This window comes from Anopheles ziemanni (assembly GCF_943734765.1).
Source record: "Anopheles ziemanni chromosome X unlocalized genomic scaffold, idAnoZiCoDA_A2_x.2 X_unloc_5, whole genome shotgun sequence".
Lineage (NCBI taxonomy): Eukaryota > Metazoa > Arthropoda > Insecta > Diptera > Culicidae > Anopheles > Anopheles ziemanni.
In genome coordinates, this window is record NW_026689818.1 from 354,984 (window position 1) to 382,500 (window position 27,517).

The 27,517-nt window shown below is 42.9% G+C and overlaps 1 protein-coding gene across 1 annotated transcript; it reads right to left on the reverse strand.

Moving 5' to 3' along the window:
• Nucleotides 1–10,310: 10,310 nt before the first annotated feature.
• Nucleotides 10,311–10,799, reverse strand: LOC131292353 (uncharacterized). Its single transcript, XM_058320809.1, has one exon. The coding sequence runs from the start codon at nucleotides 10,797–10,799 to the stop codon at nucleotides 10,311–10,313; it is 489 nt and encodes a 162-aa protein (XP_058176792.1).
• Between the last annotated feature and the right edge of the window lie 16,718 nt (nucleotides 10,800–27,517).

The following is a 27,517-nucleotide window of genomic DNA, read 5'->3' on the forward strand; positions in this document are numbered from 1 at the left end:
TTTACTTTTAGCTTCCATTTTGTACTATATTTCGCATATTTTGCAAGAGCTCTATTTAGAGTTTTGGTTATCGTTTTGAGTAGTTTTGCTGTTGACGATAGAGCAATATCATCTGCATATTGATATTGTTCACAGTTACTCATGTGAGGAATATCAGAAACGTATATGTTGGATAATAACGGTGATAAGACGCTACCTTGTGGAACACCTGCTTATGGTGTGTAAGCATCAGATATTGAGTTTCCGATATGAATTCTGTTATGCCTATTTGAGTTGAATGAATTTATAATATTTATAAGGTAATTTGGAAAGTTTAGTTTAATAAGTTTGTAGATTAAACCTTGATTCCAGATAGAATCAAAGGCTTTTTCAGTGTATAAAAGAACTAGTCCGGTTGATTTTCTATTTTCCCTATTGTGGGGAATATTGTTAGTAAGTCTCATCAGTTGATGCGTGGTAGACAAGTATGGGCGGAAACCGAATTGACTGTTGGGTAGTATGTTGTTGTTAGTGGTGTGGGCATTTAATCTATTCTCTATAAGCTTTTCAAATATTTTGCCTAAGCAACTAAGTAAGCTAATAGGCCTGTAACTTGATGGTTGGCTATGGTCTTTACCTTGTTTAGGGACTGCAATAACTTTAGCTATTTTCCAAGTATCTGGAAAGTAACCAAGCTTCAGACATCCATTGAAAATTAAGTTAAGATAAACAATGGCTTTGTTAGGCAATCTTTTTAGACAAGTATTGTTGACCTTGTCATGTCCCGTTGATTCCTTCGATTTCGATCGTCTCATTATTTTCCAGATATCTTTTGGTTTAAATAAAGTAAACGGACGTTTAGTGGGATCACGATTGTTGCCTAGATGGTTTTCAACTGTTGTTTTTACAAGGCGTTCGATTGGGCTCTTGTTTTTTGAAACATTGTGAGCGGCTTTAAATACATTTTTCAGCGCCTCACATTTTTCATTGGAAGTGATTAAATGTTGGGTATTAATTTTCAGTACAGGGATGGACTTTTGGTTGCCTTTAATAATTTTAACAAACTTCCATAGTTTTGTATGATATTGAGTATCGGAGTTCATCGATTTAAGGTTTTTTTACCACTAGCTTGACGCCCGGCGTTGCTCGGTGACGAAGGGATTGAGAAAAGAATTATGGTTTTACTCTTTACTTGAAAGTTTGAATTAATTTATTAGTTACAATAACGGCAAATTTAAATGTATGAAATTTCATGAATTTCCCCGTGAAGTATAAACCTTAGGGTAAGGCCGCGTCCACACGGCATCGTAGCGTAGCGATTTTGACACTCCGTCGTAGTGTCAACTATTTTTTATGGCCGTGGCTAACGCCTCTTGACCAACATTTACACTACGACGGAGTGTCAAAATCCCTACGCTACTATGCCGTGTGGACGCGGGGTAACTATGTTGGATACACCTTGACATTTGTTTACATGCTTGTTTTGTTAGTGTTAGTAAAACTGAGTTTTAATTGTAAAATTTAGATGATTTTATCAAAAAATAGTGATCAAGCAAACCTTCAACACCATCTGCAGTACTTAAACTTAATGTGTGAAAAGTTTCAGAAGCGACGGTTCAGTATTGGTCGAGTTTATAGTGTACACAGAACTCCATACATAAAAAAAAACTAAAATATGTAGTAGATTCTTTGTTACGCAATTCTGACAGTTTGCTATCTATAAGATTTTTAAGAGAGTAGTATGTATGTTTTAGGTTACTATCCAATCTGTGCCTTTGCCACCTTTTTCTGTAATTATTTCGTAGTTTAATTAGTGAGAGAATCTCGGGGGGGATGATTATATTATACGAGGGCTGACAATAAAGTAAGGTCTCCAACGCTGCAACTTTTCTTTTTTTTTTTTTTTGAGTGCGAAAAAGGTGATACCTATTGAAATCCATCGTCAACTAGTTGAAGTTTACGGGGAAAAGTGTATAGACATAAAAAACGTGCGTAAGTGGAGCCGCGAGTTCAATTCCGGGCGCAGAAGTTTGAAAGTGACGCGGAGGTTCAGAAAGAGGTCAACACCTGGCTGCGCGAGGCGGACGGTGAGTGGTATTCTGCCGGCATAGACAAGTTCATCGTGCGGATGCGCAAGGTGTTGGAAAAAAATAGCGATTATGTAGAAAAGTAGCCAAGACCTTGGCCTTTCCAACAGTGTATCGCTTTTTGTAAATAAATGTCATTTTCTATGGAAAAAAAAATTGGAGACCTTACTTTATTGTCAGCATTCGTATTCGCCAGTGGGTTTTAGTGGCACTGCTGTGTTATGAGCTGAAACTATGATTGTGGTAAGTTTCGAAATCATTTCATCAATTTAACCTGGGTGTTGAATATCGTTGAGATTTGTCTCTGCAGGATTGATGTGGGTGTTTATGTAATTTTTAAATATTGGCCATTGGGCATTACTATAGTCATAAATTTGTTTGTCAGATGTCTAATTAGCCTTTGTGCCTAAAATGGAGAAAAGAACTGGTAAGTGGTCCGAAGAAAGTTTAGTTAATGTTTTAAGACTGGAGACTTCAGAAAAGTTGGTTAGTACTATATCTATTGTGGAAGGGTTACGGGTAGGGTCAGCCGGAAAGTAGGTTGGGGTGTCAGGGTAGTGTATGGAGAAAAGACCTTTGTGTAACTCTTCGGAGAAACATTTTCCCAACGAGTTCGTGGATGCACAATTGCACATGGTGTGCCTGGCATTTAAATCACCGCAAATTAAGAAATTTTCACGTGTGTTTGTTTTTTTTTGTCGTATCTGAATTTAGCTTCACATGTGTTTGGTCCGGGCTGGTAGGCTGCTATTACACTAAGTAAGCCGTTTGTCGTCCTTATTTGGATTCCTATCGCTTCAACTGTTTTTAGTTCGAATGCTCTCATTAAGCTATATTTGATGGTATTTTGATCTATGATTAGAACCCCTCCTTTGGTACTTGTCAGTCTGTCAAATATGCAGCAGTTGTAATTATTTATAGTGAATCTATGCTCGGGTTTTAAAAAAGTTTCAACAATAATCATCACATCTATCTTATTAATATTGAGAAAGTGTATTAACTCTAGTTTCTTGTTGGATACGCCATTTGCGTTCCAGTATGCAATCTTAGTTTCTTGGTGATTAGCCATTACACTGTTTTCAGGGCCAATTCGTCGGCATCAAGCTGCTCTTTGTTGGTAGTAGGCAGTGAATTGCACGCGCAAGGTTTTTGTTTGGCATCGTTAGGAACCAGTTTGGGCTTATTAAGTTTAACTTTGCCATTATCGGTAGCAACATTGACGCGACGAGAAAATGTCGCGTTGTTGTCGCGCCAATGTTGCTACCGATAATGGCAAAGTTAAACTTAACAAACCCAAAGTGCTTCCTAACGAAACCAAACAAAAACCGTGCGCGTGCAATTGACTGCATACTACCAACAAAGAGCAGCTTGATGCCGACGAATTGGCCCTGAAAACAGTGTATTTAGTGTAACAAAATTTACTAACTACATCAAAAATTGCGGTGATTTGTGGCTCTTTAGTTTTGCAAGAGCGTAACTTATAGAATACTTCTCCTACAATGGTTGTTGTTTCTGTTGTGTTGAACAGGTCGTCGTTACTGGCGTTACTACAACCGATATCTTGTTGTAGTGGTGTCACTGGTGATGCTGCGCGTTGCGGCTGTTTTGGCCCTAGCGAGGGGAACGCACTTTGGTTGTATACAAATTGTTTTTGTTTAGCACCGGCAAATTTTTTCACTTTTTCTTGCTTGGGGCGTTTCGGGCACTCGAAGTAGCCAGCGCTGTGGTTTCCTTCACAGTTTGCACAGTTTAATTTGTGCTCCGGTACTTTGCCATCGGCGGTGGATGTTCCAGCAGTGTGTGGACACACTTTGGTTTCGTGTAGACCTGCACACAATCTAATGAAATACACATGAAAATTAAGGTACGTAAAAATTGAAATCGTTCCAATATAATAATTAACACATTAACAAAACATACAAATAGAAAATTGGCAGGGATCGAGGGCTTTAAATGCATCGGTACGTAGCCATGCGGCAGGTGTGTCCTCAGTGGCGTACAGATAACCGAACAGAAAGAGAGAAAGCATCCTTAATGTTTTTTGCCGCTCTCGCACACGTGGTACGCGTGTTGCCCCCAAAAGCACTTCCCCTCCATAACCTCATCAAGGGAGGAGAGGCACACCATTATTAAAGCTTTTTACAAGCTCTACACTAGTGTTACATCTTTCAGCAATGAGCTTTATAATCCGGAACGAGTGACGTGCGGAAATTGTTTCGTTAACCGTAAATATTTCCGGAAACTTTAACGAAACCTTCAATTTTCCCCGCATGGGAAGCATGCTGTAGTGAAATTGCAACTGCAATTTCTCACATCAACTATGATCGTAATTGTACTCGTACTCATGAGGATGATTTAGTTATTTGGTTATTACACTATTCTTCTTGTGAACTTCCCTCACAAAACCTTACCATAGACAATGTCTGTGATCGAAGAGAGCGTGTGCTCTCGGACGCGGATCCTTATATACTATCCCTAACTTCCTGTGGGCTCCAACGCAGTTGGCAGCCGTGGCCTATTTCAGTCCAGTGTCCTGCGAGTGAATCTAGCTCCAGTCGATCGAGATGCCAAACCAAGATCACTACAGAACCGCACACCAGTGACGGAGTCACGACATTATGAACTGTGATTATGAATTAAGGCGAAATCGCACTCTCCCAATAGTCCTCTCATCTTGTCTGATCTTTGGCATGCTTTCCGAACGGAATGATGGTTTGAGGCGATCGATGGAAATTGAATCATTTTTTACTTTCATGTTTATAACAACAAATTTTCAGAACCGCCGCACTACCTCGAAGGGTCCTTCGTAAGGACACTGTAGGCCCGTCTTTCATCCCCAGGCCCCGTTTATCTTTCAGGGTTTTTGGAATAAAGTTGTTGGGGGTAGTTTTGTTTTTCGGAGGCTCTGGTTTGAATTCTTTAAAGGCCTTTTTCAGTGTGAGGATGAAATCAGGGAGGTCTTCTACGATGTTGTTAGTGGATGGTATTGATATCTCAGTGGGGAGTCTAAGACTCTGACCGTATACCATCTCTGCAGAAGATCCTTTGATGTCCTCTTTGAACGAGAGTCGAATGCCCAACAAAACAAGTGGCAAGCGTCTCGGCCATTGTATGCAATTTTCATTTGCCATGATAGCTGCTTTTAACTGGCGATGAAACCTTTCGACCATGTCATTGGATAGTGGGTGGTAAGCCGTTGTCTTAGTGTGATGGGCTCCAAGTAGTACAGTCAGTTCATTGAATAGTTTGGAAATGAATTGTCTCCTGCGGTCTGTTGTTATAGTAACAGGACATCCAAAACGCGAGCCATAATTGTCAACAAAAGTTTTAGCGATCTCTGATGCTCTGACATGTCTGTTGACATGTCTGGCATTGGGTAGCATTCAGGCCATCTTGTGAATCGATCCACTATAGTGAGCATGTAACACATATTTTCGGATGGATGGACCAACCACGTCCATATGAATGTGTGCCCTACCCTTCAGAATGTTAAATTCCTCTACGGGGGAACAACTGTGGCGCGTTACTTTGGCTTTCTGGTAACCAACACAAGCACGTGTACAAATCCCGACGTCCTTGTTCATGGAAGGCCAAAAGTATCTTTCGGACATGAGCTTTCTTGTGGCTCGAACGCCTGGTTGAGAGTTATTGTGGATTCCTTGGAAAGCATGCTCGCACAGAGACAAAGGGACTGTTGCATATTCAAGTTGGGTTTGCGCCGAAATGTAGGCAATCCTAAAAATTCGAACATTAGTATCCAACTTAGAATGGCACTGATCGGTTCCGTGCAAATGAATGGCAACGACACATGAATGGGAAAGAATGAATGGCGGAGAGGACTAGAAAGAAAAAAAAGTATTGAATCGAACGGAGTAGTCCATTCAGGCCTTTTGCCAAGGGAACCGCAGTTAGACATCACTAATGCAACTCGTCGCCGATAAGGGTCGTTTCATTCAGAAATTTGAAAATATATGGATTACTTGGAAAAGAAAAACATCAGTTTGTGTGTTATACTTTACAAGCTTTAAGATCCTGTAAAGAGATCGACCCACGGTATCTCTTGTAGGACAACTTCTAGCACGCCAAGTTTTCTATCGTATAAGTTTTGGAGATTATTGGGAGTTGTGACCTGTTGGCATGCCCATCGGTCCCAGTCTGGCTAATACTCCACACTGAGTGTTGGTACCGTGCGTACCAACTCAGACGCGCACACTCCGGTCACAAGCGATTGCGACCGACCTGACGGCAAGCTCGATCAGGGACATACAGTCTTTGTCTCCCTGTCGATGATTCGACAACCATGTTGCGTACGCAACGGATAGGTTTGTTTCTTTTTGTAACTTATCGTCTGGAATCGACGTCGTTGGCCTAAATAAACATATGCATTTGGAACGGCCCGATAAGCGAAGCAAGCGATGAGCGTTAGTCGTAAAAATATCATCGCATTAGGAGAGCGTACCACCGTTGGTAAAAAAGGTTAGGTTCGAGAATGCACGTGCGTGTAGGAAAATGGAATGCATTGAAGATAATTATGAAAACGTACCAAAAGACCAAACTCGTAGCATATTTTATTGCACCAAGCGGCAAGATCGACCCAGCCAGTAATGAATCTCAAGTGCCTCGAACGAGCGGTTCGTGGGAAATATTAGAAAGGCATCGATAGTTATTTGGTTAGGACCAACGCGGAGGACGAAAATACCCATCATCCCACGCACTGCATATCCAACACATGTAAACCACGTGTACCGATTCTAACACATATCAACCAACATTGTTAGTATATAAGCAGTGTGAAATCATTAATAAAGTTTAGATTCAATTTAAACCTTAAACGGAGAACGTCTCGATGTTTTATTAAACTTCCTTGGCCTCTCAAATAAGATTCTATTGTGTCTCAATTCGAAGGGTCCGCCCTATCCGAAACGCCTTTTCACGAGGATTCCCCCTTTTGCGGCATAGGCTCCCCAAATTATTTGGTGACTGGAGCAACTAGCGAAAAGGTACATCAGGAATCTGAAGGTAAAGGCCCTTGCTCGGGCGGTCTCCTTATTTCTCGGCTAGCGGAAAGACGAGGGACTCCGAAGGCCCATCCTTCGCGTGGTCTGGCCCAAGTCTGCCCGCTAACAAACTATTTCGAGATTATTCAGAGGTATTTTAGTAGGTTTGTGCCTTGTTTTTTCTTGTGGTTCTTCTATCAGTTTCGTAAACTGAGTGTCCTTCGTTTGTTCGTCTGAAAATGTTTGTATGTTACCTCAGTTATAGAATCCACACCTCCAATTCTAGACAAGCAGTGGCTACCACGTTGCTATCTCCACGGATGTATTGAATGTTAATGTGTATTGAGATATAAAGTCAAGATCCCTGCTTTGCCGAGGAGACTTTTCTGCTTTTGATTTTAGTGCCATTGTGAGAGGTTTGTGATCCGTCAATATTTTGAACTCTCTTACTTCGAGAAAATATCGAAAGTGCTTGATGGCTAGCAAAATAGCAAGCTACTACCAGAATTATTAGAATAGAGAAAAGGATTAACGAAAGAGGAATTAGGAACTAAGTCAAATGAATTATAAAGTAACGCGAATGAACTATATTTGACAGATTAATAAACAGTAGCAAACTGGAGCTCAAAGTGTAAGGTTTAATTGCACAGCTGATGCAGTTCGAATTGTAGCAACTCAATGCTATCCTTCCCTATGCTATCCTTCCCTGGATGTACTGCTGTTATTCGCCCCATGGGCCACATAGTTGTAGGTACGTTATCTTCTTACTTGAACAGTTTTTAGCACGCGCTTGTAATTGTTGAAGGTACTCCGGATACCAGCGCGCCCTGATGTCCTATAAATGTTTCTGTACTAGCTCAAAATCCTTCAACCTATTTGATGGTTCCTGTGACCTATCAATTTGTGGTAATGCACACACATTGGAATCTACTAGAAAATGCCCTGGTGTTAGTGGCTCTGTATCTGTGGGTTCGTTTGACACAGGCACTAGTGGTCGTAAATTTAAACATTGTTCGACTTGGGCTAACAGAGTTACCATTCCCTCATGAGTTAAGCTCGTACTTCCTACTGTGCGAACAATGTGTTGTTTTACGGAACGTACCGCTGCCTCCCAAAGACCGCCAAAATGCGGAGCACGTGGTGGATAGAATTTCCACTCAATTTCGTTGTTTGCACACCAGTTGCAAATCTCGTCCCGCTCTTATTGAATGCATTAGAGCATCTTCTAGAGGCGATGAAGCTCATGCGCGGCGCCCTTGAATGTCGTTGCACTATGAGAGTGCAGTTCTGAAATATTCCCCCTTGTTGCAACAAAACGCCGAAGTGCTGCCAGAAAGGACGTCGTCGTGAGGTTACACACTAATTCAATGTGTACCGCCCTGGTCGCGAAACACACGAATATAGCTATGTACGCCATCGTCGGGCTGCGGTTCCGAATCGTTGACTTTAGTAATACTGGTCCGCAGTAGTCAATTCCACTGACAGCAAACGGCTTCGTAGCTGTTACCCGTGAAATTGGGAGGTCCGCGATGCTTTGCTTCACCAATGTGGGCTTCGCCTTGAAACATTGCAGTGGTAAACAGACTTAGCGAGACTGCGACCGCCCATTATCCAGAATCTTTGACGTAGTGTGGCTAATAATAGCTGACGTCCGGCATGCAATAATTTCAAGTGATACGCGATTGTCATTAACTTGGCCAACGAATGATTACTGGAGAGCAGAATCGGGTGTTTGGTCGCGTCTTGAATCTGCGCATTGTGAAGCCGACCACCGACTCGCAGTAATCCCTTTGAGTCAACAAAGGGCGATAGCCACCTCAGCTTCGACGTTTTCGGAATCTCCTTGCCATGCCTTGCGGTGTGCAGTTCCTCTGCAAAGCTATCCTCCTGCGACAACCGGCACAACTGGATTTCAGCCTGAAGAAGTTCGTCCCGTGTTAATGGTGGCACTCTCTCAACCAGTGACAGCTGTTCCGTTGGATTTCCGTCTTCCGTGGTTCTGAATGCGTCGCATCCTGTCAGACAATGAATAAAACGCAGACAAAACGCCATAGATCTGCGAAGGCGATGGTATGCCGAAAATTATACAAAGAGTTTGTTGCTGAAATCTGCAGTCGTTGATATGGCAACCACCCGTGGCTTCACTTCTTCGTTGCAAGACAACCAGTGTGGGCCATGAAACCACCGATCGCATTCCAATAGCTTATCTGCATGAAGACCGCGCGAGATGACATCTGCAGGATTATCTATGCCCGGAACATGCCCAGTCCCAAGCTTTAGCAACCAAAGCTGTTGCATGAATAGCTTGGCTACTGTTATTGCTGGTCCCAACAATCCGAGTGGATCAAAGATCTTTGCAATGTAAGACATTGTTATCCTTCGTGTCCATATTGGTGCTGTAGATGGTAGATCGATCCGGAACCGAAGCAAGTCTAGGGCTGGCTCCCATACAAGCCCAAGAGTGGATACATATTGCGCGTCTCGTAATTCATACGTTAGTAAGATCGCTACGTCTTCCGGTGGAATGCGAGACCCAATCGAAGGGTATCCACGGACCAGGATATCCATTTGAGGATCAGGATCAGGAATTCCATTTGAGTCGCGAACGGTTGTATCTTCGACTGGACGGTTGCCACAATCGACCCGTTCACCAACTGCGACGCCATACCGATGTCAGAGATGGAAACGTTGACCTTACACCGAGAGGCCATTAATTTCCAAGCGAACGCTTCCGAGATGAAGTTAGACATCGATCCGGAATCGAGAAGCGCTCTCGCCTCGTGCCTTGTTCCGTAGTCATCAACGAGATGTAGCACCGCCGTCTCAAGGAACACCGTTTCATCTTCTGAGTTCACTCCCATTGTTAAAACCTAGTCTTATTTATAATGCTAAAGATTTAACTAATTTATTTTACTGACGAAAATATCGAACACTCGTAGCTTAGCGTAGTGTTAAAATTTATGTCGTCTTCCTCGGCGGTGGCTCAATCCAAAAAGGAAGACTTTCTCCGTGGCACTGCCGAGGAAGGTTTCCTTACGCATCTATTGTCGTCTCGTTCATTCTTGGGTCGGTCGGGTCAACGTTCCCCGATTGCTTATCAGCTACGATCTTATCGATAACTAATCGATCAGCTGATACCTCTCGTTCTCGATCCTCTCCTTCCTACATGCTGGGACCTTGACCCGACCGTACTCCTCCTGTCTCATTCTCATTTCGCTCACTGGCCCTACCTCACTCGTCCTCACGCTCACGTGTTTGTTTTGACAACACCCATCGATATCGTCGAAGAAATGTGTAGCAGTGAATGATGACGCTCCCCACACGTGCGACAGGACCGATCCGACTTGCAGTCCTTCGCTAGATGCGTATTGCTAAGGCAATTCCAGCAACAGCACTTCTTTGCCACGATGTCGCGTCGCTGCTGCACATCCTTGCCGTTGAATATTGGACACATGTGTAGCGAGTGATTTTCACCGCACTCCAATAAAAACCGTGGTTGCCCCGAGGATTTGTGAATGGCTCTCCGTGAGGTAATTTGCCGTGTGTTGCCGGCCACCTTAATCGTCGAATCCTCTACAATGGTAAGGCTTTTAGTGGATTTCAGGATCTGGATCCGATCTTCGACAAATTTCATCAGCTCCTGATATTTGTCCCGCTCGAAGTGGACGGAGTGCTTCTCCCACGCAAGGATGGTCTCGCTGTCGAACTTCATCAGCAGCATGGAGGAGAATCCCATGTCTCCACAGGTTCTTTCAGCTTGGCCAAACCATTCAAATGTCGTGTGAACTCGTCCAAAATGAAGTTTCCGCCAATACTCACGAATTCTCTACGAAAACGAAAAAACTCTACGTGTATTGTCGTACCTTTTCAACAGCGACCGCGCCTTCCAAGTGACCGCGTAGTTTTCGTTTGTTAACGGTGTGTGCTCGAAGGGTAATACAGCGTCGCCTTTTAAAGATGACAGCAAGAACGAGAGCCATTTTGTAGAATCACCGTCAAAAGTAGGCAGCTCAATTTTCGGAAGCCGAAGATTGGTCGCATTTGGCCGACCAAATGCCATTGTCGAACTGGCCAGCATTGATGAATCATTCGGCGTGTCCTTGGGAAGATTTGCCCGGAAGAATGATTTCAGCCGTCTGCATCGCTCCTCCATATCGATCCTATCACTGATGCACGCTTCTTACCGCTCCAGTGCTATCGTCAAGCTCTTCTAGCTTCGCCATCGCGCCATTCCTTGTGCTTCTGAAGCCCTTCTAAAATATCTGGCACTTGACCCACTTCATGCTGGGTGAACGTGGTCATAAATTTTTCGAGTGCCTTAATATTTTCCAACGCAATCTTCTTTTTATGCTGGATCGCTTTGAGCTTTTTCTCCATTTCTCTCAAAGTTTTTTTTTTACTGGGTCCTTTTTTCGCTGTTCCTCCAAGGGTTAACCGATGACGCGCTGGAAGATCAAATGCGCGCGAACTCCTCAAACTTTGATGGCGCGCAAAACGTGATGGCGGTTAGATGATGCAGCATTATCGAGATGCGCAGGCTTCACTAGCTTCGTATCGTGTGCACTCTTTCTCACTGCACTATTGCTTGCGTTGCACCCGTTGTGCAAATCCTTTGCGTTCCACTTTTTGTGCAAACTAGTGTTCACAATTGACGACAAACTCGTCGAATGTTTTCCTAACACTTGCTTCGCGGTCTTGACGTCGTGAATGTCGAAGAAAACAATTGTCCGTAAGACAAGGCGTACGTCGTAGACGTAAACCGATATAAAACGATTATAGAATAAAACTTTCACTCAAGCACGAACAATCCGGTTTGAAGGACCAAATGTATGAATTTTTCGGATGGTCTTCGTGCTGTGCAATTAAACCTTACACTTTGAGCTCCAGTTCGCTACTGACATATGTATTTATGTATCAGTTTTTTGTCTTTATCGTTATTCGCGATATGATCCCATGAAGTGGTGGGATCAAAGTGACCCTTCACGAAAAAGACCAGTCAGCTCTCTTTTCCTTGCGTACAGTGGTTAGCACAACTTCCATAAGACAGGAGTCGTGGAACCGCTCTCCGGAGTGCACGGCCAAAAAATGCTCTCTCCTATTCGTGTAGCCGGTATCTCCCTTATCCAACATATGGAGGGGAGTTACCACTTTCCAGGATTGGCAAATTAAGCAAACCTTATCCGTGAAACAGTTGGTCACGTCGAAAAAATCATCAATGGATGAATTCGAGGCGCCTGCCACGTGATTGCACAAGAGCGACTGGTGCAGTTCCTACAGAAAGATCAACTTCAAATTTCCACTTTTACGCGCGCGTGTCTCAAAGATATGTTGTTCCATTTTTTTTTATTTAAAATTTTTTAAATTTGCAAAACAAAAATCTCATCATCATCATCTGTGAGATCGTGATGACAAGTGCGATGCTTGCAAACATTCAATTTTCACAATAGACAACTACGAGACATTGCACATTCTACTGGGTGCTACTTAACAACCTGCTTAACGTACACGGCACACAAGCGCTTGAACTCGAACGTTTGCAGCCTCGGCAATCTCTCTAGGGATGCTGTTATACTGTAGCATGCCTATGCTATACGGCTGAAAATCAACCACCACAGAAGTACCGCGTTTTTGCTGAGCGTGGAAAGCACAATTAACTCTCCATTCCATAATCAAATGTTATGAACTAAGTATCGAAAAACAACAAAATCAGGTGACACCGCCTCAAAACAAACAAAACCCATTTCGGTAAAACCTCAACCCAGAAACAACCGCAAAACACCCAAAACAGCAATCTAGGCAAATTGATAGATCGACGCACCCAGCGATACCGCGCAAACAAGTTGCGACACGATCGTGCGCGAGCATTGCACATAAGTAATATGACCCACGGCAAGCCGGTGCATGAAAAACAGGGAACCAACGGGTTCGGGCAATTGAGCCAAGTTAGCATGACCCACTTCGGGCCGGATGTTATGAAACAGGCAGGGAACGATGCGCGCAAAAACGTTTGCGCGACCGACGTCAATAACCTAAAAACTCTTGCACACCTGAGCAATGCCTGCCAAGGTAATACCAAAGCAATACTTGACAACCTCTGTTTTTCTGTCAGAATAGCTTACCTTGGCATTGCTCATTTGTGAAGTATCAGCGCAAGTTGTCGACAAGTTGGCGACGACAACATTGTTTTGAATTTCATTCTATACCCGTTTTTACATTGAAAATGAACAACACCAGTTGTGTTTGAATGCGAATGGTTGTTTACGCTTGGTGTACTGGTTTGTTTACCATTTCTGTACTAGGTAATATTGAATTGTCAAACATTGGCGAGGTTGCAACCAAAATTTTTTGGTTGAGCAAGATTTGGTTGCAAACTTTTCCGACAGATGGCGATACCATAGAATCTGCATATTGGCAGTGAAAGTTGGCGCCAACATTGGCAATGTGTGCAAGAACTTTAACCATGATTAAAAACACCAAAATTATCCAACCAGCATTTATAGAATCGACAAGCTGACCCAACGAACTTCGCCTCGTCCCATATAAACAATGCGCTAATATTGGAATAATAAAGTATTGAAACTCAAGGGAAGCCCCATAGATTCGGTTCATGAAGATGTCGACACATAACAATAACAGATCCATCTTTAAGTCGCGGCATATCCGACAAATTCAAAGAATGTTTTAAAATTCCTTTTAAGTATAGACACTTTAGTCTTCTCCTTCAATGCAAAAAAACGCCATATCCCATCAGGCGACGTACTTGCAAACTTGTTTGATAGATTTCCCTGAACTTAAATACTCAAAATGCATATGTGTTTAGCAAGAAAGCTTTTTCTGCTACTCAACAAAATACATTCAACGCCTATTAGAACCAAATATACGTGATCTAGGCGATCGCTTGTTGATTAACCGAGATGAAATTATTCAATGATCCGTGAATTCGTACTCATGGTTTGTCACAATTTTAATCGGTATGGGTAAGAAGGAAAAAAATCCCAGAACTTCTTTAAGATTGGCCAAGCGGTTTCTTAGTTTAAATTATACTTCGTATATTTGATTTGATTGTATGGAAAATGCAATTTTCACAAATCTTTCCATTTATTTTTCCATTATATTTTTTTTTTTTTTTTCCATTTTAATCGAAAAAATAATCCGATTACATCGTCAAGATTGGCTCAGCCGATTTTGAGTTTTAGCGTTAAAAACAAACAAACACTCATTTTTATAAGTTTCAATTTTTTTATGGAAAAATCATTTATTGAGTTTTCTGGGTTTTTAGCTTTTCCTAAGAGTTTTTCTAACTTGGATTGTTTTTATTGGGCCAAAAGAAACAAATCATCCGAAGACTTCGTTGGGATAAGTCCAACCGTTTTCGTTAAAGGAGGTAAATTTTTTTTTCATATGGAAAAAAGCCGTTTTTACCGAATTTTCCCATTTTCCGGCTTTTCCATGGGAATTTTCAAATTCTCTTTTTTTCTAAACCTTCTTTGGGTAAAAAGGAACAAATCATACGAAGACGTCATCAAGATTGGTCCAGCCGATTTTGAGTTTTAGCATCACGAACATACAAACATTAATTTTTATAGATATAGAGATAAACAAAAGTTTGTAAACAAGGTCAGTCTCAAACCCAACACTTGTCCAACTACCTGTAAACTAGCCTTAAGAAACAGTATAAATAAATCGATGCCGAATAGGAAAGAGAACTATTCGGTGGAAACTGATCGGACGAGGTCGTAATGCCCGTCGCGTATCCAGTAACAAAATTTCTCTGAGTTTCATCTGATTTCAAAGTGTTTTCCCGATGACAACCCTCCGCTTCGACAAGTTCCGCGACCGCGAGTGGTTTCTCGCTGTATTAAAAATTGCATGGTGACCACGAACAATGGATACCTATATCCACCACAATACCATTGTATACCTTTACAAAACAAAGAATTTCTAGCAAATACTGTTGAAAAGTTCGACGTTCTAGGATCATGAGCCCTTCGAATGTTGTTCTGGTGAACGTCAGAACCCCTAACTTCTCTTTCTCCAAGGTACCCCGGTAACAAGCCCCTCAGGAGTTTGAATATTAGTATCATAGTCTGATACACTATCCGCTGCTCTACCGACATCCATTGCAGGACATCCAGCATAACAGCAGACGGCGTGTACCGACTACAAAACAACACTAACCTCATTACCCTATTTTGCACTTTTTGCAACCTTTTGAGCTGTGTCCGATTGCCGAGGAACAATATTGATTTACAACATACTGCACAACCGTTTGTTTAAAAACATAAACAATTCCTCAACGGACGGTTGCTCACACACACAAGTCTATGCTGTTGGCAAAATAACGCGAGAGAAAAGGACGGGACGACAGACCCGACAGCATTTGGATTGTCATCAGGAAGCTCATTTTGCTGCTTCGTGATTTCGTGATGATCCGGTAGCCTCATGTATATTCATTGGTTTTTTATCAATTGCCTTGGGTAAACGAAGATGTTCACTTGCAATATTTGACAACCAACTGCTAAAGTGCTCTAATGTAGGCATCTCTTCCCTTTCTTCTAACTCATCTGCTACTCTGATCCATTTTATCTGTTTATTTTGTGGTAATTTGCTAACCAGCTCGTTTATGAGACGATGGTCGCTCAGGTAAGAAGGTTTGTTTATCGTTATAATGTTGGCCACGAGATTTTCTACAGCGATGCTCAAATCTGGTATACGATTTGGATCCGCTTTTCTTTGAGCTTCTCTTAAAAGCTCATGTTAGATTTGTTCCGACCTACCAAATAGAGTTTTTAAGCGTTCTATTATGAGGTTCACGTTTTCTGGGTTGAAAAATAGGGCCTTAACGTTTCTAAGGGCTTCGCCTTTTAGACATTTCTGCAATCTATTCATATTCTCCAGGTCTGAGAATCTTCCTTCTTCCGTTGTATCGGTAAATGCTTTGTTGAAGTCTGGCCAGTCTCTCGGGTTGCCATGCCATATGGGAAGTCGTTGAGAGACATTCTCAGGTGGTTTGCGCCGACCGTATTCCCAACTCTCATAGCTGCTACTAGATCAGCCATCGTTGTAACCTCCGGTTCGGACTTGATTTTTTTCTCCTTCGACGTTCCTGGCTGATCTTGCGGCAAGGGTACCGATCTGGCTCGGTCATCGTTGCATTTGATGCAAGAAAAGGCTCCCTCTTTCGTCGGGAGTTTAGTTAATTTCACGCACGCCATATGGAACTAACGATCGCACTCGTCGCATTGGACCATATTGGTATCGGCGTTGTCTGGTTTGTCACACAAGCGACAGTGACCGTTTTTGTTGTCCACAAAAAGGGTCTTTTGTGCCATCTTGGCCGTTATGGACATTTCTTCTGCTTATAATTGAGTGGCGTGTGGTAAGGTAATACCGTAGTCTTGCTACCGGAATTCTTCTTTGACCTTTTACCAAGCTTCACTCTTTTTATTCTCTCTGCGTTGCTTTCGTCAGAGATTTTTACTTCTGATTTTCTATTTCTTGTTGGAACAAGTTACCCAAGCAAGAATTAACAATTGCAACTAAAATGCTTTTCATAGACAAATTTTCGAGGAAACCTCGGTGAGATTCCTCTCTGGAGCCACCAATGTTAACGCACTTCTAACCAAGTAGGTCCCGCGAAGGAAGACCGCCTAGCTTGGTTATCGGTGTGTAACGGGAAGTTATGTGTCTGCCGGCTAATTGTCAAAGTCCCTGGACTCTAATACTTTCCAGCTAGTTGCCTCTGCATGTGGTGGAGGCCTATGCTTTGAAAAGGGAGACTGGGTGCTTCGAGCTTTCGGATATGGCAAAGAGTGAGATAAAAACCAACGAGGTTACTCTAGTTGGAGATTGATTTAACCGGCCTGCTACACGAGCCGGAAACTCCAACCGCAAACTCAAAAACCGCATAAGTTTACGTCAAAATCTTTGCGGTTCGTGAAGCCGCGTTTTGCGGTACCAATTCTGTCGCCAGTCAATGCAAGCGCAAAGTTCCTGACAGTCTATGCACGCGTCATTCTCTGCTGTTTTTGTTTTTGATATTTCAGTTAACTCAAAAAGCTTCCATCAAAGCAAACAAGATCTTATTTCAATTCACACAAAAACTAAAAGTGAAGAGAGTGAAGTGTGGCTAACTACCCTATCGCGGGTCATCGAGTTGAATACCCAAAACTTGCAACAATGCAACAGGCAACGCAACAGACGTATTGTGCGTAGGTAGTGGATGCGTCCAATTTTTGCCGGCGGCAAGAAGATGGCAACCGTTTGCTGGACAGTACTGTAGCAGAGCACGCAAATGAAACTATAATCAACTTTCTTCGCATGAAGAAGGAAGATTTTGATGTTCTCAAGTTACATAAAAAGTGGTAGGATAAAATATTTTAATCTTTATCATTAAACTTTTTGAAACTTTTGGATAAAATCAGTTGGTGGGCCGGACTTTGCCGACCCCGGATCTATAGTGAATTTATAATTGATATTCTAGCTATAGCATGTTAGTAGCGTTGATGCGGTTTTCAACAAGAATGAAGATTTGTTTAAAAAGCTTCTTCACTTCGTCGCTTACCGTAACATTTTCCGAGAAGCTGTAGCCCTTCGATATGATCTTCAACTGTTCGTACATATATTTTTTACGTAGCTCTTTTTGCAGGTGGCGTAAGGATGTCTGCCAAACAACATCATGTAGAGACTACTCCTACTACTCCCGATGTCCATAAGTCGCACGATTGCGGAGCGTACGGTCTACAAATGACGAGTTCCGGGCTGGCGAATGCGAAACTCCCACAGAAGGTTTCCGACAGCCTCAGCTCATCCTGATCATCTACCTTCGACAAGCAGCAAGTAAATCCAAAATCTATCAACTTTACGGTATCGTTCGCATCCAACACGATGTTCTCAGGCTTTATATCACGATGAGCGATACCGCATTAATGCAAATACTCGATAGCACCAGCGAGCTGACCGAAGTAGGCTTGTGCTTTCCTTTCCGGAAGGCACTTCTCTTTCTTTATCTGTCATATTATTACTCTTTCGGATACCACCTGTTTAACACGTCTTGACCAGCCGGCTTTCTATATGCGAGTGTGTCACTTCTGACCACGCCGTTTTTATTTCCTGTCTCCTATCACTATGATTGGTAGCGTCTGTCACTATATGATAAGTAACGTCTGTCACGCTTGGCGCGACCAAGGTGTATATCTGACTAGTATCTTGATCGTTTAAAGGCAGGCGTGAAATAGTATCTGCATTGGCATTATCGGCGGCCTTTCTGAACCGAATTTTGTAGTCAAACCCTTGTAAGTACGTAGCGTAGTGTTGCATTCGTAGGGCTGACATTACTGGTATGCCTTTATGCTCTATGTATTTTGGTAATTACCTGATTATCTGTCACGAGCGTAAACTGCCTTCCGTATAAGTATTGGAAAAATTTCTTTACCGCGAAGATGATCGCACATGCCTCCTTGTCAACATGCATGTACTTTTGTTGAACTTTGTTCAGCGTCTGAGACGCAAACTGGAGAGGCCTTTCTGCACCGTCCGGATATTCGTGGCTCAAAACGGAACCAACTCCATATGGAGAAGCATCTGTAGCTAACAAGAGAGGAAGTTCTGGTGAATAATGTACCAACCATCCGTTGAATTGGATATCTTTTTTAAAAAGTTTTCATACATTCACCTTCCCGGATGTCGCAAAATATAAATCGGACAGAGATAAACGATAGAAGATAAGTAATGAAAGAGTGTGCTAGCAATACCCGCATTTTTCGCTGCCAAATTATGACTGTGCGTTGGCGATCCCGTTCTGGCCCAATTGAACAGATAGCGTGCTGGTCTCCTTCAGCAGATCTCCCGGGAGAGCGCTGTGTGACTTTGAGAGATCACATGTTGTGTTCTCTCGCAGCAGTGCAGTAGAACGAGAGCACTTCTTCAGTACTCATAGCAAACGTTAAAACAGAATGCAGTCCTAAAGGGTGTCCCAGAAAGTATAAGCTTCTTCTTCTTCTTCTTTTTGGCGTAACGACCTCTTGGTCATGCCTGCCCCGTTAGGGGCTTACGAGACTTGTTTCCCTGTTGTACGTGGATAGTCAGTCCTCTCGTACAGGGGAGGGTCCGGTCTCGGTTGGGATTCGAACCCACGCCGTCGAGGTGGTGAGCCCCGGCGCTCATGGGCCGATTTTCTAACCGGCGCTACCGCTCGGCTGTCGCGGACCCCCCTACTAAACCTACTGGATAATGCATCGAAACTATTTTTTTCAACCGTTTCTGTTAAAATGCGAGGCATTTCCGTCGAAAGGCGCAAAAGCGTTCTGCACAAATGGTGTTGGACTCCTTACATTTCGCTAAGGAAATTGGCGAAATCGGTAGGTGTGAGTATTGGAGCCGTACGAACCGCCATCCAAAAGTTTCGGGAGGAGTCCAGCTTCGAGGATAAGCCGAAAAGTGGTCAAAAACCTGGTCCTATCGACCAACAGTTGAACCGGGAAAGAGCAAAAGCATTCAAGCAAAAATTCTCATTCAAAAGCATTCAAGCAAAAAAATCAAGCTTAATAAGCACACTCTTTCATTACTGATCTTCTATCGTTTATCTCTGTCCGATTTATATTTTGCGACATCCGGGAAGGTGAATGTATGAAAACTTTTTAAAAAAGATATCCAATTCAACGGATGGTTGGTACATTATTCACCAGAACTTCCTCTCTTGTTAGCTACAGATGCTTCTCCATATGGAGTTGGTGCCGTTTTGAGCCACGAATATCCGGTGCAGAAAGGCCTCTCCAGTTTGCGTCTCAGACGCTGAACAAAGTTCAACAAAAGTACATGCATGTTGACAAGGAGGCATGTGCGATCATCTTCGCGGTACAGAAATTTTTCCAATACTTATACGGAAGGCAGTTTACGCTCGTGACAGATAATCAGGTAATTACCAAAATACATAGAGCATAAAGGCATACCAGTAATGTCAGCCCTACGAATGCAACACTACGCTACGTACTTACAAGGGTTTGACTACAAAATTCGGTTCAGAAAGGCCGCCGATAATGCCAATGCAGATACTATTTCACGCCTGCCTTTAAACGAGCAAGATACTAGTCAGATATACACCTTGGTCGCGCTAAGCGTGACAGACGTTACTTATCATATAGTGACAGACGCTACCAATCATAGTGATAGGAGACAGGAAATAAAAACGGCGTGGTCAGAAGTGACACACTCGCATATAGAAAGCCGGCTGGTCAAGACGTGTTAAACAGGTGGTATCCGAAAGAGTAATAATATGACAGATAAAGAAAGAGAAGTGCCTTCCGGAAAGGAAAGCACAAGCCTACTTCGGTCAGCTCGCTGGTGCTATCGAGTATTTGCATTAATGCGGTATCGCTCATCGTGATATAAAGCCTGAGAACATCGTGTTGGATGCGAACGATACCGTAAAGTTGATAGATTTTGGATTTACTTGCTGCTTGTCGAAGGTAGATGATCAGGATGAGCTGAGGCTGTCGGAAACCTTCTGTGGGAGTTTCGCATTCGCCAGCCCGGAACTCGTCATTTGTAGACCGTACGCTCCGCAATCGTGCGACTTATGGACATCGGGAGTAGTAGGAGTAGTCTCTACATGATGTTGTTTGGCAGACATCCTTACGCCACCTGCAAAAAGAGCTACGTAAAAAATATATGTACGAACAGTTGAAGATCATATCGAAGGGCTACAGCTTCTCGGAAAATGTTACGGTAAGCGACGAAGTGAAGAAGCTTTTTAAACAAATCTTCATTCTTGTTGAAAACCGCATCAACGCTACTAACATGCTATAGCTAGAATATCAATTATAAATTCACTATAGATCCGGGGTCGGCAAAGTCCGGCCCACCAACTGATTTTATCCAAAAGTTTCAAAAAGTTTAATGATAAAGATTAAAATATTTTATCCTACCACTTTTTATGTAACTTGAGAACATCAAAATCTTCCTTCTTCATGCGAAGAAAGTTGATTATAGTTTCATTTGCGTGCTCTGCTACAGTACTGTCCAGCAAACGGTTGCCATCTTCTTGCCGCCGGCAAAAATTGGACGCATCCACTACCTACGCACAATACGTCTGTTGCGTTGCCTGTTGCATTGTTGCAAGTTTTGGGTATTAAACTCGATGACCCGCGATAGGGTAGTTAGCCACACTTCACTCTCTTCACTTTTAGTTTTTGTGTGAATTGAAATAAGATCTTGTTTGCTTTGATGGAAGCTTTTTGAGTTAACTGAAATATCAAAAACAAAAACAGCAGAGAATGACGCGTGCATAGACTGTCAGGAACTTTGCGCTTGCATTGACTGGCGACAGAATTGGTACCGCAAAACGCGGCTTCACGAGCCGCAAAGATTTTGACGTAAACTTATACGGTTTTTGAGTTAGCGGCTCGTGTAGCAGGCCGGTTAAATCAATCTCCAACTAGAGTAACCTCGTTGGTTTTTATCTCACTCTTTGCCATATCCGAAAGCTCGAAGCACCCAGTCTCCCTTTTCAAAGCATAGGCCTCCACCACATGCAGAGGCAACTAGCTGGAAAGTATTAGAGTCCAGGGACTTTGACAATTAGCCGGCAGACACATAACTTCCCGTTACACACCGATAACCAAGCTAGGCGGTCTTCCTTCGCGGGACCTACTTGGTTAGAAGTGCGTTAACATTGGTGGCTCCAGAGAGGAATCTCACCGAGGTTTCCTCGAAAATTTGTCTATGAAAAGCATTTTAGTTGCAATTGTTAATTCTTGCTTGGGTAACTTGTTCCAACAAGAAATAGAAAATCAGAAGTAAAAATCTCTAACGAAAGCAACGCAGAGAGAATAAAAAGAGTGAAGCTTGGTAAAAGGTCAAAGAAGAATTCCGGTAGCAAGACTACGGTATTACCTTACCACACGCCACTCAATTATAAGCAGAAGAAATGTCCATAACGGCCAAGATGGCACAAAAGACCCTTTTTGTGGACAACAAAAACGGTCACTGTCGCTTGTGTGACAAACCAGACAACGCCGATACCAATATGGTCCAATGCGACGAGTGCGATCGTTAGTTCCATATGGTGTGCGTGAAATTAACTAAACTCCCGACGAAAGAGGAAGCCTTTTCTTGCATCAAATGCAACGATGACCGAGCCAGATCGGTACCCTTGCCGCAAGATCAGCCAGGAACGTCGAAGGAGAAAAAAATCAAGTCCGAACCGGAGGTTACAACGATGGCTGATCTAGTAGCAGCTATGAGAGTTGGGAATACGGTCGGCGCAAACCACCTGAGAATGTCTCTCAACGACTTCCCATATGGCATGGCAACCCGAGAGACTGGCCAGACTTCAACAAAGCATTTACCGATACAACGGAAGAAGGAAGATTCTCAGACCTGGAGAATATGAATAGATTGCAGAAATGTCTAAAAGGCGAAGCCCTTAGAAACGTTAAGGCCCTATTTTTCAACCCAGAAAACGTGAACCTCATAATAGAACGCTTAAAAACTCTATTTGGTAGGTCGGAACAAATCTAACATGAGCTTTTAAGAGAAGCTCAAAGAAAAGCGGATCCAAATCGTATACCAGATTTGAGCATCGCTGTAGAAAATCTCGTGGCCAACATTATAACGATAAACAAACCTTCTTACCTGAGCGACCATCGTCTCATAAACGAGCTGGTTAGCAAATTACCACAAAATAAACAGATAAAATGGATCAGAGTAGCAGATGAGTTAGAAGAAAGGGAAGAGATGCCTACATTAGAGCACTTTAGCAGTTGGTTGTCAAAATTGCAAGTGAACATCTTCGTTTACCCAAGGCAATTGATAAAAAACCAATGAATATACATGAGGCTACCGGATCATCACGAAATCACGAAGCAGCAAAATGAGCTTCCTGATGACAATCCAAATGCTGTCGGGTCTGTCGTCCCGTCCTTTTCTCTCGCGTTATTTTGCCAACAGCATAGACTTGTGTGTGTGAGCAACAGTCCGTTGAGGAATTGTTTATGTTTTTAAACAAACGGTTGTGCAGTATGTTGTAAATCAATATTGTTCCTCGGCAATCGGACACAGCTCAAAAGGTTGCAAAAAGTGCAAAATAGGGTAATGAGGTTAGTGTTGTGTTGTAGTCGGTACACGCCGTCTGCTGTTATGCTGGATGTCCTGCAATGGATGTCGGTAGAGCAGCGGATAGTGTATCAGACTATGATACTAATATTCAAACTCCTGAGGGGCTTGTTACCGGGGTACCTTGGAGAAAGAGAAGTTAGGGGTTCTGACGTTCACCGGTACAACACTCGAAGGGCTCATGATCCTAGAACGTCGAACTTTTCAACAGTATTTGCTAGAAATTCTTTGTTTTGTAAAGGTATACAATGGTATAACAGCATCCCTAGAGAGATTGCCGAGGCTGCAAACGTTCGCGAGTTCAAGCGCTTGTGTGCCGTGTACGTTAAGCAGGTTGTTAAGTAGCACCCAGTAGAATGTGCAATGTCTCGTAGTTGTCTATTGTGAAAATTGAATGTTTGTAAGCATCGCACTTGTCATCACGATCTCACAGATGATGATGATGAGATTTTTGTTTTGCAAATTTAAATGTAAATAAAAAAAAATGGAACAACATATCTTTGAGACACGCGCGCGTAAAAGTAGAAATTTGAAGTTGATCTTTCTGTAAGAACTGCATCAGTCGCTCTTGTGCAATCACGTGGCAGGCGGCTCGAATTCATCCATTGATGATTTTTTCGACGTGACCAACTGTTTCACGGATAAGGTTTGCTTAATTTGCCAATCCTGGAAAGTGGTAACTCCCCTCCATATGTTGGATAAGGGAGATACCGGCTACACGAATAGGAGAGAGCATTTTTTGGCCGTGCACTCCGGAGAGCGGTTCCACGACTCCTGTCTTATGGAAGTTGTGCTAACCGCTGTACGCAAGGAAAAGAGAGCTGACTGGTCTTTTTCGTGAAGGGTCACTTTGATCCCACCACTTCGTGAGTTGCCTTGGATATTGCATACACATATCCTATATAATAATTTTCCTTCCGAGGGTCGACCATGGCCCAACAAACACGCGCGCGAAAAGTAACCCTTATTCGAATGATGCGTGATTCAATGTCGCTACTAATTCAAAATCAGAAAAATGGGCCTGTTAAGCAAAACCGACCCTTCTGTGCGTTGTTGTTGGAATTTTGTGCTGTTAGTGTGTGTAAGAGTGAGATAAAGAAATAGGGAGAGGTAGAACGATAAAATGAGAGAGAAAGAGAGAGACATACAGTAAAGATAGAAGCTGACATAATGGGAAAAAGAGAGATAAAAATGGAATGTATGACAAGGCGAGAGAGAAAAATAGACAAAGAGAGAGATAATAAGAGAGAGAGAGAGAGAGAGAGAGAGAGAGAGAGAGAGAGAGAGAGAGAGATAAATAGACAGAGAGAGAGATAATGAGAGAGAGCGAGACAGTGTGAATGCGATGGTAGATGTGGTTGGCAAAGTGAGAAAGAGTAGATGGGAGATGGGAGATGGAAAATGGGAGATGGGAGATGGAAGATGGGAGATGGTTGATGGGCGGTTCATGGTGGTTGGTGAAAGGTTGGTCGTGGTTGGTGGGCAGTTGTTGGTGGTTAGTGGGCGGTTCGTGGCGGTTGGTGGGCGGTTCGTGGCGGTTGGTGGGCGGTTGGTGGTGGTTGGTGGGCGGTTGGTGGTGCTTGATGGTGGTGGGTGGATGGTCATCAGTGGAGGAGGGAGGTAGGAAATAAGCGGTGGAAGGTGAGAAGGTAGAGTTGGGTAAGTAAGGGACATAGAGTGGTGAACAAAGAAAGAGAGGTATTGGGTGATAATGAGAGGGATGGGGAGAAAACGAGAAAGAAAGAAAAAGAGAGTGAGAGTGAGAGGGGAGAGGGAGAGAGAGCGAGAATGCGAGCGGCATAGGACGATATGTCCGAGCTGTGCGAGCATGTAGCTTTACCTTCCAAACGGGTGTATAATACTCGCGCGAATGTCAGTTTTGCTGTCATTTTTTTTGTTTTGTTTCGTATCGACGCTCCTATTCGTGAGCCGATCCAAATGAAAGCGCATTCAGTGTTGATTTGAATGTTTAACTGTAACAAATTACAGAGAGGTAATGTGTTCACCGAAATCTTTTGAACAAACATTAAATATCATCACAAACAACTATTTTCCATCGGCTTGCAAGCAATATCAGTTGCGCAAATTTTTGCAAATCTATTTGTCACTCGACGACCGAAAACACATTTGCGCAGATTTTGACAGTTTATTGACTATCTGACATTTTACCGTTTGCAAAGGTTGCAGTACCCGGTTGCATGTGCTGTGTGGCACAGAAACTGGTACAATATGCTGTACCCACACAACACGAAGTCGTATAAAGTTGAATAAATTGAATCTCATATTAGTATATTTCGAATCGGAATCGCATTATGCATAGACAATGTACGAGCAATGTATATTCTTTGTTGCATATGATGCCGATTAAGAATGTAATACGATTTTCTTTATGCATACGTATATACGAACAATGTACGGCTGATGTATATCGTAAGTCGTATATGATGCCGACTTAGAAAATATACGACTAAACATATACATTTTGAACAATGTACGGTTAGCGCCTCCACTTTTGTACGTTTAGGCATTATTTTAGCATCATTTACGATTCAATCATATTGCATAGAAGTACGATTATTTCAAGTTGATATTCGATTTACATGCATATGTGTTGTGTGGGTAATTCGGTTCAAGTCCCTGTCTTCGAAAAACCTTCTACTAACCGAGCTGTTCGATAGACGCGTTTGGTTTTTTGGTTACATTTTGCGATATAACAGTGCTTTTGCATACATATCGATGGGGGCTTCAATTAAAGGGACACATCTTGCGCGTGAAGATCGGGCGCTGGTCGAACAGAGAGAGGGTCAGATTATTTCGTAATTTTTTATCCCGCAATTCGTATTTGTATTTGAACCCACTTATCGCTCGGCAATTGTCAACACAATATACCTTCTGCGGAAAGACCTAGAAACTGTAACGGGGACGGCATGGAACCAACAATGGGGCGGTAGGGGAGCCAGGGACTGCTGACGGGCCAGGTACCTGGCCTAAAAATCCTAGTCCTATATAATAATTTTCCTTCCGAGGGTCGACCATGGCCCAACAAACACGCGCGCGAAAAGTAACCCTTATTCGAATGATGCCTGATTCAATGTCGCTACTAATTCAAAATCAGAAAAATGGGCCTGTTAAGCAAAACCGACCCTTCTGTGCGTTGTTGTTGGAATTTTGTGCTGTTAGTGTGTGTAAGAGTGAGATAAAGAAATAGGGAGAGGTAGAACGATAAAATGAGAGAGAAAGAGAGAGACATACAGTAAAGATAGAAGCTGACATAGTGGGAAAAAGAGAGATAAAAATGGAATGTATGACAAGGCGAGGCATAGGGATAGGGATAGACAGAGAGGGAGAGAGAGAGAGAGATAAATAGAAAGAGAGAGATAATGAGAAAGAGAAGGAGGCAGTGTGAATGCGATGGGAGATATGGCAGGCAAGTTAAGAAAGAGTACGATGAAGAGAAGAGCGATTGTTGATGAGGGATGGGAGATGGGAGATGGGAGATGGGTGATGGGAAAGTTGGGGACAAAGAGAGGTAAACAAAGAAAGAGCGGGATGAGAAGTGGGAGAGAGATAGAAATAGAGCGAAAGAGAGAAAGATAGAGAGAGAAAGAGAAAGATAGGAAGAGAGATGAGATAAGAAAGAGAGAAAGAGAACGAAGTTGAGGAAGAGAAAAAGATAAAGAGAGCAAAATTTAGAGAGCGAGAGAGAGAATGAGAGAGAGATAGGGAAAAGAAAGAGAGAAATAGAAAATGAGCGGCATAGGACGGTATGTCTGAGCTGACATAGTTATTATGTGAGAAGGGGTGAGAACAATTGCGCTCGCATACAGGATTAGCTTACAACGCATCCAGTTGATTCGAACTCGCATCTCTATGCATGTGTTAACGGATCTACCACTACAAGAAAACAAAACAAGAACGTGAGAAGTGGGGATCGCTATCCGCGGCAGAGCATACGGGGGACCGATCCGAGACTGCAGTTGTGCGAGCAGGTAACTTTACCTTCCGCGAAACGAACAAGGCAAGAAAAGGGTGATAGTTCCTTCCGCGAAACACAGAAGGTGGTGGATAGCAAGCGGCAGAGTGTGCAGGCCGTCGAGCTGCTACTTCGCGCCTTTTATGAATCATCACACACATGGAAGGATTCTCCATTAGAAACAAAAGAAAGAAAAAATCGATGGGGGGAATAGTGAGCCACAGAACGTGCAGCGTATACGGCACTGATGGCTCAGGGAGAGAAGGATGTGCCCCGCATCGCATCGCAATAATATGGATTATCATGCGTAGCAGGAGTGTTATGCTCAGTTTACACGGGACGCAAAAGCCTGATAAAACACGAGCAAA